Source organism: Platalea leucorodia (assembly GCF_965183815.1).
Source record: "Platalea leucorodia genome assembly, chromosome: 3".
Classification (NCBI taxonomy): Eukaryota; Metazoa; Chordata; class Aves; order Pelecaniformes; family Threskiornithidae; genus Platalea; species Platalea leucorodia.
The window spans coordinates 98,090,479-98,103,980 of record NC_138825.1 but is presented as its reverse complement, the minus strand read 5'-3'; the positions used below and the strand labels follow the sequence as shown (position 1 = coordinate 98,103,980).

The window sequence follows — 13,502 nt, the reverse complement described above, 5'->3', positions numbered from 1 at the left end:
CTTAAATGGAAAAAAAACAAAACAAAACTCTCTTTCTTTTTACTTCCATTAGCTATAGGCCATATACTGCCAGTTTCACATATGCTAGATTTTACTCTATGCTGTTAATAGTCTTGCAGAATTCTTTTTCACATATGTTATTTTCATGACCCCAGTGACCTAACGGCAGTAATATAATCTACTCATCTAAGTATCTGAGCACCACTGATGAAAATCAATGCTGTCTGGGTTAGATAGTATTTCACTACTGAAATGCTTGACATAACTAAAATGTATTCACCTACACTACAACTAAATATATAGTCAGGCTTCATTTTCTCCCTCTTATCTCCCAAAACAGAGAAAATTATGTCTGCAAAACAGTCTTGTACGTTGTTAGTAATAAGGAAATTGTGACTGCTATTCTCTAAAAATCTTTCTCTATTTCAAAAGAAAATGCCTCATAATTGAAGATGAAACCTTGCTTTTGTTTTGGCTGGAAAGTTATTTCAGGTCAAAATAAACACAGGTAACACCTTGGCATTAAAACTGACACAACTAATTTACAAAAATTTTGACACTTAACTACTTCAGAATTGCTTTAAGAAAGCAAGTGAAAGGAACAATACCTATGAAACTGATGAAATCGGTTCTGTTTTAACAAGTGCAACATGAAGATTTTACTAATGACCTTTCAAATCAAAGGAAAAAAAAAATATAGTTTTATAGTAAAGAGAATGGGAATCTACACCCTGTCCTTTTATGCGGAACTGTTTATTACCCATTCTCCATGGTTCAACAGGATATAATGTCAGCAGCAATGCCCATAATCCTTTCTAAATTTTGTTCCTTTGTGCATGTATTAGACACTGCCGATGCATGAAACATCTAACCTGCAGCTAACAATGACAGATGGTTTTCCCGTTCATTTCTAATGGGCCATTTTTAAAGTGTCAGCACCATTTTTTGTTTGTTTGTTTAAACTTCCTATTTTACTACAGTTTCCCGAATAAAAAAAGTGAATGTGCTTTTAGGGAACTGTTAAATAAAGGGCAAAAGAACAAGCAAAATTGAGTCTATTATGAATCATCTGCAACAGAAGCATTTTAACAGATTTGGATTAGAAATAATGAGGTAGTGAAGTCTGTCTTGAAAACATTTTCAGCCATTCTTCTGTTCGTTGCCTATCTTATTTCTATCCATTCTAGTTTTAATTCTCACTCTCCCCCCCCAAGAATACTTAGTGGTGGCAGCATTTTTGTTATTGCCTAGAACTGTAGCTACAGAAGACAAGCCATGGAATTTCAATTTTTAATGTCATTGCTATATAACATGATGGGGGGATGACTTCCATCAAAGACCTGTCAGGCAGAAAAATGCCAAGTATTAAGAGTTACATACTCATTTTAAGGTAACCATAAATAGGTTATGGCAAAATAAATAAATTAAAAAAAAAAAATCAAAGAAACAATGCTACCTGTTGTCATCTGCATTGAAGGCAACGGGGCATTTTTTTTGTTCTATCATTTTTTTTAGACCAAATCTTATTATGAGCACCCAGCTTTCTGCCTCTCTTGCACTTCTCCTTAAGCTTTATCCACTCTTTCATCCAGCACTTTAGCTCATATACCTGCTTTCTAATGCACCACCATCTTATCTTCAAACCTGAACAACAGGAATATTCTAAGATGGTCCAAACTTCCAGCCTTCATCATCACTGGAGTCTCCACTTCCAAATCTCCTAAGCACAGACTCCGGCTGGTCCTCCTTCACTAGAGTTAGGAGTTCAGGTTCCTCTATCTGCAGGGTCTTGGAGAATCCGATGTTGTTCTCATCATCTCTGAAGCTGCACAGTCTGCTGACTGCCTCCTGCAGCTCATTTACTTGGCAGCACAGATCCTCTTCCAGCACACAAGTACTTCGCCTGCAGGCAAGGACACTGTATCCTCTGGTCCCAGCCTCAGCAGGAGGCCCCATACATCTCTGCAGCCCCAGGCCTGCAGAACGACATCCTCCCTGAGGAGCTCAGTCTGGTTTGAGGTCTCTAGTGTGCTGAGGATGGTCAGGGATAGTGCCCCATAGCACCTCACTACCGAAGTACACAGCCAGAGTTTCTGGCCCCCTCCTACACTACTCCCTCTGTTGGCTGTGCTCTAGGCTTGGTAGTTACACACACTCTTGCTAGCATTTGCTGAAAGGATGCTTGACTGTCCCTAATGAGGAGTCAGCTGGAAACAAAAAGCTCTAAGTCCCCATCGATCAAGAAAAGTAGGTAACAAAGCTTGTGGGAAACTGCTACAGCTTGCTAGCAGTCACAGCCTCCTATAGCTATCCCTTCCCAGGAACAGCAGGCACCCTGAAGCTCCTCAGACTTCATAGCAGTCCTCTGATGACCCCACAAGTAGTTCCCAGAAAATCTAGCGTATCTGAAGCCAGAGCCCAGAAACTGCTGTGCAAACTGCTTCATCTGTTAGCTGTGCTTAGGTATTTGTACATTATTTACATTGGAAGTGTTTAACTGCCCTAAAGCTATGATGAATTTGGGTAACTTTTGGATCACATTCCATGCACTCTCAAAGCTATGCCTCAGGTACCTCATTATTTTAGAAACTGTTTTGTAGTCCCTCCATTTAACCTGTGAGTTCATCGAATGATCATTTCATGTCTCTTTGGGTGTCTGTAACCAAAAGATATTATAAAACGTTTATTTAAAATATGTCACCTAATGATTAAATATACCAGGAGGAGCAATTCTACCGTTCAGGAAGGAAAAGTTGAAGAGCGGGGCGGGGGGGAGTATTTTCCAGGTACTTACTGTGTGTTATTTTAAATTTCATGTTTCATTGGGATTTTGAACAAAAATGCCACTGTCCTTTCAGAGAACTATTGAATCATGGCCAAAATATGCCCTGAGGGGTGCAAAATGCCAGTGACTTTTTAGGAGATGCTACTGACATGGCACAGCGATATTTTGTTGTTTGCCTAAGGCAACGAAAACCCCGAAGCTGATTTCACACGCTGCAGTATAACAACCAGCACACTACACATTTCCAGTTGTTAGCAGTATTACCACAGATGAAACTATAAAACACTTGCTGTCTTTGGAGGAAACACTTGTTTGCGCTTTCACAAATTTCTTTAGCTAATTCATCAGTAAATCTGACTGTCCATATAAGTCTTTTGAAGATGGTTTTGAGTAAGAGGTACATACATATCTTGGTACTAGGATGAAAAAAAATTTACAAGTCAGAACTAAAGATAAGTCAGAAGCACAACAGACAAATGTTTTGGGAAGCGTCTCTGCAGCCAGAGAGGAAGAGCTGGCGAAAGAACCCTGAAGAAACGCCAGCTAAGAAGCCAGATGCTGCTTGCAAAAAAATGTTCCAGAGCTTGGCATCTGGGACCATTAAATGCCAAGCTGATCTCCATCTGTGGGAAAAGCTGTTTACTGCTTCGGGGTGGGGGGGGGGGTGGGGGACTAAGAAAGAGTATAGCAGTAGTTTAAAGCAGTGCCAGTAAAAAGAGAAGGCAGACTGAACTCAGCATTCAAATTATAATTATATCATGATTTACTTTCAAATCCCATGATAGTTAAAAATCCATTCATTTAGAAATAAGCATATCTTAAAAACATACTGCATAAATATGCATGCTTTTACTTATGGATCTTTCGGATATTCACCCATCCCTGATTTAGGAATCACCTGCTTATACAACTTAGCACAGAACAATTCTTGCATAGTTCTGAGAAAACGCAGAGGCTGATTTTAACTTTGCTTTTCCAAATAAATCCTCTCCATAAGGGGAGAAAAAAAGAAGAGCGAAACAGTATGCTGCTTTTCTGTAACAATACTATAATTAAAGTTCATGGTATGCATAACACTGAATACATTCTAATGACATAAGACAAGCCATTTTTTAAGAACTCAGCACAGGTAGATGACAGTTACACTAAAGAAAAATTATTTTTTTATTCTGAAAAGATGTGGTTTCAAATGCTAAGAAGCAAAGAGGGGAGCTATAGGGCAAGATGATGTATTTGAGAATGGACTGAGAAAGTAACAGGGAAGAGCCAGAATAAGTCTAACTCTGGTTGACAGTATGGTTACCCAAATTGTCAGCTGGCATAAATTATTATCTAAGTAAAGACAAAGAAAGATTGTGGCATGGTTACTAATTGAAGAAGCATTGCTAAGGAAGACTAGTGTAGTTTGAGATGAGTTCTGAAATTACTCAGAAGACCCTCTACTACAAACACAACTCATTATTTCAACTGGAGTCTACAAGGAGTTAGGAAAACCAGGGCCTCTTACAGGACAGGATAAACAACAAAAGGGTTTAAATGAAGAGCATTTAAACACAGACAACGTTTTTGCACATTACCAGTAATTTCTCACAACTGCTTAAGGAACTTAAGCCTCATATTTAAAGGTAACGTTGGCTTTTACCAACTTTTGTCTTTGCAGAAGCTAGTGGGAAAGAAGTGTTTCAGCACCAGAGTCATCTCGGAAATTAAAAAGCTAGCTCCTATAGTAAGAGCCATACAAATAACATTACAAAACTGTCTACAATTTTTCGCTGAGTACCCATCTGTGACCCAGTCATAACATTAGACAAAATTCGGATCTGTATCATATGTAGCCAAAGAAGAGGACCACTGCACCCAAGAAATGGTGCTTAGAAGCAGGCTAAAGGAATTGTACTTAATATTTGTTCCAGACATAAGTACACTAAAATAGGATAACCGGAGAAAATGAATAAGCATTTCATAATACCGTAACACCACTTACAGCATTTTTTAACACAACTACGCTTAAATATGTAAGTAATATCCGTACCTGTGAAAGGGCAAATGGAGACCTGCGATATAGCTGCACAAATAGGGTGTAAGAAAACGTGCTAGAAGTAAAATCTAATGGATGAGAATGAGCAGGCAGGAAAGACATCTGTCTCTGCAAAAGTAAGTGAAACAAGAAGGGGTCCCGATTCCAAAAACAACATGTCAAGGGCAGGTAAGATCACACTTTTCTTCTGGAGAGAAGGCAGGAAGCTTAAAACATTGATGATAAGTGAGAAAAGACAGGAAAAAAAAGAACACAGGCCACTGTGGTTCCTACTTCCCTCACTGAAGAACTCTGGGGACTGACTACCTTGACCTCAGCAACTAAGAACCATCAACAGCCACAGCCAACAGTGCTAACTAAACAGCACCAGTTCCATAGTATTGCATGATTTTATAAACATAAATGATAAATAAATATACAAATATAAATAAATACAAAAATAAAAATACTAGTTTGTAAAGTTACTAATGGTTAAGGACTAATGGTGTTGTATACACAATGATAATGATTAGCAGCGATTAAGAATTAACCTTTGGCAATGTGTAATGTTAATGAGTATCAGCAATCCAGTAAGGAGTCATTCTGAAGTTTGGAACTTGCATTATTTGTCTGTCTTTTTAAATATTCCCATCACAGAGATCACTAATTTCCTAACTGATATGTTATCTATATATTCATTTGCAACAAACTTATCTTTAATGAAGTTACAATGAAAGGAATTTATACTTTATGGTAAAGTCATAGGGAGTAGAGATTCTGGATAGAGCTCTGGTGCTAAGGACTGGCACTGTTAGACTGACTAACACAGTCAGCATGAGTCCCAATCAGTGAACCAAGATACTGTAAGGATGACTATTCTATATTTTTTTAAGTTTTTTTTAAAAGGAAAATGTTAAAAAAAAAGTAACAAAGAGGAAAAAAGGATAAACTACAGGTATAAAAATAGAACTGCACTTCAGTTTACACAGAGATAATAAAATGGTATCTTAGTGGATGGATTCAACCGCTAACAAAGGGTATCTTTTCTCTACTGAAGCAAACACTAAAACTGTTACAAAGAATATAAGATCAACAGATGGCATAAGGAAATACTTAAGTAAGTCTACTCTCCTGTTAATATGGAGAAGTCCAGTGGTATGTTATAAAAAGAAAAGCAACAACACGCTCACCATCTTTATTCTTTATAACAACTTCAACAACAAATATTGACAAAATGGGAAATAGCATGCATCTGTGGGATTCAATGTGGACATACAGAAAGAATTGAGTACTTTGGAAACACACTTGGTTAATTCTCCAAGTTTTAACATCATAACGATTACAGCGAAGTTCCAAACTATTCTACATCATTAGAAACACCAGTTCATCCATAAAACTATGTTGCCTATTATTTTGCAAGAAGACTTGAAGAGATTTTCACTTAAAGTTTCCCTGTAAGCTGGTAACAGCAAAGGAGACACAAGGGCTTTAATTAGGGTTTGATATTATTAGGGCAAAACCTCAGAAGTATCAGGAGAGATGATAATATAGGATAGAGGAGAAATAGGGAATTCAGCTGATAATAGATGCATCTGTCTGTAAATGTTCAGAGACATAATTTGAGAGACTATGCTATCATGAGAATTAGAGTGAGGTTCACAGGGTACTGGAAATATATGCATGAAACTACTCTAAATTCATTTTTTTGCTGTGCCATGTGCCAAACTGAAAAGTGAGAAGAGAGAAAAAGGAATTTCCTAGTTTATCAGCTAAACAAAAATTAACTGGAATGAAACAGGAATTATGTAACCAATTATTCACATCTACCAATTCAAGCTTAACCATCGATTCAGCATCTTTCTTATTCCAAATTTCTTACTCTGATTTTTTAAAATAAAAGTATGCAACTGAGAAGGCCCCCCCCCCCCCCCCGCGTTGGCATGTGATTTATTTTCCTATGATGGAATACATAAAGAAAAGCATTCCATTCTGCCACACTTGTTGATCCTTCAGTTTTGGCAGCAAGTTTTCATATCAAGGTTCAAAAATGAATAGTGCCAGATAAATAAGTGAACTTAAAAGAGACATTTTTAATTAGTAATTATGGTTTTTATTATTAGTCTCATTATTACAGATTTGAAACCTGGTACAAAAATATTTCCTTTTCTATTATATTCTTTTCTGCTTTTTTTTCTGTACACAAATATATTTTTTATGCCGTTGCACAATAAATTACCTAGTTTTTCAAGAACTGCTGTTTTCAGATAGATCTGCAAATACTGAAGAGAAAGTAAACTAATGAGTATTACCAAGCCATAAAAGAAAGATAATGTTATCTATCCTTTACATTAATTTACATTAGAAGTGGTATCAAGCTCCAGCAGTGGTGTGGCCAACTTCAAAGAAATTCAGAAAATTCTGACCTGCCAGCAGCTAAACTTACATCAGGAAAATAAACACTTTCAGAACATGGCCACAGGCAAGGAAACTGCATTCTCTATCGCTGCTGCATTCTCAGAGCAGTTCCGGGCCTGACTTTGGTCCAGACCGACTAGTGCTTGTCCAAAACAATGCCTAGGCACAGCTCAAGAATGCCAATGACCTTTTCTATTAGGCAGTTAAAATCCAGGTATCCTGTTCTAAAGACTATGTTTGACTTCAAAGATACGGCTAGATGTCCTCAGGATTGGATACTAGTCACTGCTACTGCTTAGCTACCACAAGATGAACACTTTGACTTGTTGCTGTAGTTTTTAAGAGAAAAGTGTTAAAAGAGGTAATAGAAATCAATGCTTTTTTTGATATTAAGTAAGATTAATTGTGGAAAAAAAGCAGAATGTCTTTTAACATCTGTGAGTATAAACTAGGACAACTCTAATGACTGAAATGAAATTGCTTTAGATTATACAACAAAAAAATTGGTCTAGACTAATTTTCCTTGGGGTTGCCAAGTCTTAGACTCCCAGTTTCAACTACAGGTATTCTCTGAAGAAGTCGTTTTTGTTTGGCTTATCATGACCCTTGTATATGATGATTCAATGATGCGACTAATTTTCCTGCTGTTATGTCAACTAGGACAAAGAGCTCTGAGGAAAAATATGTGTGGTGCTTACAGTTCAAACCAATTCTCTTGTAAACATTTTCTGTAATAGTTCAGTATTTGCCAAATCCAGAAAAACTACTTTTTGAGCATTTTTTTTCTCATTAAACAATAGGGAGTCCTTGGATTTGCTCACACGTAGTTGACTCAGCTATGAATAAAATCAGGAGAAGCCACATTACCTTCTGCAATATATATATATAATGCTTCCAGAGGCTGAAGAAATAGGTAAAACATAAGGACAGGTAATGATACATGGTTGCAAAATATTCAGGAACCTAGAATCGTCCTTGAGGATGGTGAAATTGTACATTTGCCTATACAATCCATTATATCATGTAAGAATTCAAATTGCCATAATGTAAGAGCTAATCAGACATAAACACTATACAGTTATGAAATTATTTTTGAGTAGAATACAAAGAACTACAAACTTCATAAAAATAAGAACTACAAAAATAAAAAAATCTTTAACAAATTGTTTTATGATGTCCCAACAGACTTAAAAAAGTGAAAAAAGCAATTAAAAATATTTTAACGGATTTTCTCAAGCTCACTAGACTCTTCTTTTTCTGTTATTGGACTTAAAAAAAAAATTACCAAAATAACACATCTAATACTATATGTAAATGCAGGTCTAGGATAACGCGAAGTATATCAGTTAAATTCTGAACATAAACTACTGCAAAAATTACATATTATATTATATTATATATATTATTTAACTTAGTTAATTTATCTTTGGCTATTTGGGGAATTGTTTGTCTGTTTTCAACTGTGGTAGGTTTTCTTTCTGATTATTGTCTATATTATCAGGAATATAATCATTGCACAAGAACTAGACTGTGTACTGTGTACAGTCATTATACTGCGTTCTTTATGCAGCTGTATAAGTATCTACTAAAAGTTTACATTCAGACACAGGAGTGTTCTAGTATTGACATCATAATGTAAGTCAATCCTGGCTACAAATACCAGAAGTGGATTGCTAGATTGTTTACAGAGTCCTTATCCTCCTAATACTGGAATAAAATAATTTTTAAATCATAAATGCATGCATGAAATAAAGATTGGGGTTTGAGTTAAAAATGTTACGGTTAGTGTCAAATCCTCATGCTTTCTCCCGCTGTGGCTGTAAATTTTAGTTAAATTACTATTTTGCTGTCATTTTAAGCCACAAGGTGGCAGCAAAGATATAATCTCATCATCTAAGATTGTACAACTATGTCCACTCCCACTACTTTTACTCTTAAAGCATGTCTTGTGCTTACAGGGCGTATGTGTCAGAAAAAGATCCTGTATTTTCTTTGACAAAATACAGTTCCAGACCAGATTACTTGCTAAGCGTTTTGAATTGATGCATTTTTTTAATTTTCCATCTACAATTAATTATGTCTGCTGACTTCAAATGAACGTGCAGTGAGGCAGTGTATCCATGACACAAGTTGTTTGCTCGTCTTTGTGTAATAACATTCCATTCCCCAAGCTGAGAAATGAAAGAATAACTAGATGCATAAGTCTGTCATTCCTGGAACATCATCATATAGTGAGAAGATGCAACACTTACCGATAGCTGTTGAAAAGATCCATGCAGGTGCCATTGTTTATACAAGGCTCTGAATTACATTCATTTGATTCATATTCACAAAATGTTCCTTCCCATCCAGGCAAGCAAACACATTGGTATCTCTGTAATGTATTAAGTAAAATAAATAACCTGTTACTTTTTGTATTTTTAATACAACAGGTATTATTACTGATTTTTGTGCACTTTTGTCTTCTAACAGGTGCTTCACCATTTCAAAACTTGGAATTTTTATAAATATAGCAATAGTTTGACCTACTAATATGATAAAAGAGAGGATATGAGCTAAGTATGCAACACTACTTATTATCTACCTTTTTGTATAATCAACTTGTGTACCCCAAATCCTTTACTATCTCTTCCTCGCTCCTCCAAGTTTTTCTAAGAAAAGATACTCTCTTCTATAAAGCTACTTTGTTTAGATATTACACTATGTCTAAAACACATGTATTTACAATCATCTGAGTTGTACTGTTCAGCATGCAGTCCAAACAGAACTCAATATAAAATAATTTTTTATGGAAATTCTCAGGATTATATAGCTATCCAATGTGTTTAACACCTTCAATATGAAACTGTGTATCAGTATCTTAATTAAGCAGTACTAGTCAACTCATCACATGAGAAATACTGTCTCCTATACAGTGTATTAGATAGAATACACGGTGTATTAGGTAGTAATCCAGACAGCATAAATACAAGTCTTCTAGCTCTATGGTGACAGTATTAAATATACTAATGACCAGGTGTTAGTGCAAAATTTCTGACTGATTAAACCGAATAAAACTTCAGCAGTGTGTATATCCACTTCAAAATGACATGTATTACAGGACATTTTTCATCACACTGCAAAGCTATTATACCAAATTGTAACCACATTCCAATATCTCCAGCTTCAAAATTATCCAGTATCTGCATGCAATGGGGTGTTTGACATAGTCTCACAGAAGTGAAAAGCATAAAGAATCTTTTTCCTATGTTCTACCGAAAAAAAAAAAAAAGAGAAAGGTGAACATCTGCTGAACTGATTATTAATTAGAGAGGGGCAGCAATGCAAACACATCTATTCAGCAGAAGTTTTAATTGCTTCTTTTGTAACATGCTTGCTTTTAACAAGGCTTCTTTCTACCAAAACTTAGGAATCCCTTTAATGGTAAGCATGACTAATGTGAATTATTTCATTACTTGCTAAACATTGCAACAGCCTTCAGGGTAGATTTTAAAGCCTATTAAAATCCATGTAAGTTGGAAGGCATTAACAGACAGCAAAAAAAGTTTACGAGATTTTTTAAAAGCTGAGTGCATAAATAAACTGCCACAGCATGATTATCAAATGTGGCATCTACAGGTGTTTACAGTCTGCAAATCATATTGCTGCGTTTTAACCGTTTTGTTACCGAATCTGCACTTTGGAAACAGACAGAGACGACAGTGTTTCAAAGAGATATGGGCTATGAACTTTTACATTAACAGTAAAGAGAAGTTATTTAATTTCCTAATACAGTTTAAAAATATAATAAGCATCAGAACTCTGAAGGAAATGCATATTGGGCAATTGTCCCAGACCTTTCTGTGATCATACTCTTACCACCTCCTGCCAAATTAAAAGCTTAGAGTATTTTTATTGGAACAAAGATAACAAAATAAAAAAGAAAGGAAGTTAAACCTTTAAGTCAAGCTCAGCATGTTTGTCCTGAGGTGTCATATAGTACTGAGCAGCTCCACTGTTTCCAGTACTTAAATTATTTACATGCATATTCTACTATAGCTGGTCAAATCAACTTTTGTGCCAACCAATTTGTACACAGCATATTCATGATTAATATTTTTCCCATTTGTTTTGTGCTCATGTTGACTAACACAGATGCTATGCTTGCTTGGGACACACCCATGATTTCTGTAACATGGATTTTCTGAACCTATTGAGATACATCTTAAAAGCCAGAAAATAAAACTGAAGTCTATCTTTCTAAGTTGAGAGGGCACTTTGACAAATACTAAATGTCAGTACCTTATTTACAGAGCAAACTAAGAAAACAGAAAGATAATAATTGCGTGAAAGCAGGTTGGACACTCAAGATAACCTCAGTATATGCTAATGCGTTAACTACGTATTCTAGTCAAAGAAGGAAAGTAACATTTTGTCCTCTGTGTTTTACATAGGCAAAGTTATTCCACGCAACTAATACAACTTGCAACCTGTGGACTCCATCTGGTAAAAAAGAAAAAAAAAAGAAGCTTAATTGATAATTTACTGTTACTTCTCTGTACTCCCGAACTCAGGCTCAAGAACTGCAAAATATTCTCTGTGAAGAGAGAAGAAAATTGGCAGCATGAGTCCAAGAAGTGGGTACTATTTGAAACGACAGTAAATCAAAGGTTAATATAGGAGACACAAAGATTCTGTTAAAATAGTTTGCATTTTTTAAATAAAATACTGAGAGACAAACTTGGAAAGAGAAAATAGTTTTCTGGCAATTGTGCCAAGGAAAGAAAAAAAGAAAATACATTGAGACAAATTACATTACTAGCCCACATGTCAATGTCTTCTATTACATCATAGCCACACCCAAATTAGTTATTAAATACTTTAATGAATTGGAAAGTTTTTCTGAGATTTCCTCAATTCTTTGCATATTTGTCAGTGCCATAAAAACAAGTATTAGCATGGAACATGTACTAGCCCACATGTCAATGTCTTCTATTACATCATAGCCACACCCAAATTAGTTATTAAATACTTTAATGAATTGGAAAGTTTTTCTGAGATTTCCTCAATTCTTTGCATATTTGTCAGTGCCATAAAAACAAGTATTAGCATGGAAAAAAAAAAAGATGCTACAAACATACAAACACAAAAGGCAAAAATGGGGACTACTAATCCATACCCACAAGTAACTATTAGACATCTCTTAAAAATTGTTCTATTGTCAGGTTAGGTTTTCACGTAAACCAGGAATGTGAGATAATGACCTACTTCCAAAAAACTCTGACAGAGATGGATGACAAAATCAGAAGTGAAAGGAGGCTGCCAATAGTTTTGTTTAGAAAGCAGTAGTATTTTTTCTGGTCTCACTAAAAACATCTATCAATCAGCTACTGAAATTCTATGCTTTGCAGGTTTCTCATTACATGAGGACTCTCGCATCAAGCACAAAACATTACTCACATATATGTGTATCGTGTAGGCGCAGGATAGGTAAACTAAAAAGTCATATAATATTTCATCTCTGTGTAGATTTACAGTAACTGATGGTGCTATGTTACAATAAATTATAAAAAAGGTATCGATAGATACAAGACTTTGCACAGAAGGACCTGGGGGCCCTGGTGGACACTAAGTTGAACACAAGCCAGCAATGCACCCTTACAGCAAAGGCAGCCAGCAGCCTCCTGGGCTGCATTAGAATCATAGAATCGTTAAGGTTGGAAAAGACCCTTAAGATCGAGTCCAATCGTTAACCTATCACTGCCAAGTCCATCACTATACCATGTCCTCGAGCACCACGTCTACCTGTTCTTTAAATACCTCCACAGATGGAGACTCAACCACTCAACCACATTAGGAGGAGTGTTCCCAGCAGGCAGAGGGAGGTGATCCTTCCCCTCTTCTCATCACTGGTGAAGCCACACCTGGGGGACTGTGCCCTGTTCTGGGCTACCCAGTACAAGACAGAGAGAGCACTACTGGAGAGAGTCCAGCGAAGGGCCACTAATGTTATTTAAAGACTGGCACATCTCTCATACGAGGAAAGGCTGAAAGAGGTGGGACTGTCAGTCAGGGCACAGTATACACTGAACAACATAAAATGACAGGAAGCTGCATGGTGGACAGTATGCAGCGAATCAAGCAAGAGACTGAAACAATAGGATCTGACCCCTATTTACGTATTTCTTCCCCTTCATTTATTGTAATTATGTATTACTATCCATTGTAGACACATTAAAATACGTGGTACCTTTGAGTTCCTCCAAATCATCTTTTGCTTGTCCTCTAAAGAACACATTAAATGCA

General features: G+C 36.2%; 1 protein-coding gene across 1 annotated transcript in view; it reads right to left on the bottom strand.

Annotated features, from left to right (window-relative positions):
• Window positions 1-13,502, bottom strand: part of EYS (eyes shut homolog) — a gene marked incomplete at its 5' end in the record, with an annotated part of 904,266 nt that overhangs the window by 559,876 nt on the left and 330,888 nt on the right. The window contains one exon of the mRNA XM_082305491.1: window positions 9,470-9,591. Coding sequence (XP_082161617.1) covers window positions 9,470-9,591 — 122 coding nt within the window. The remainder of the gene's footprint in view (window positions 1-9,469; window positions 9,592-13,502) is intronic.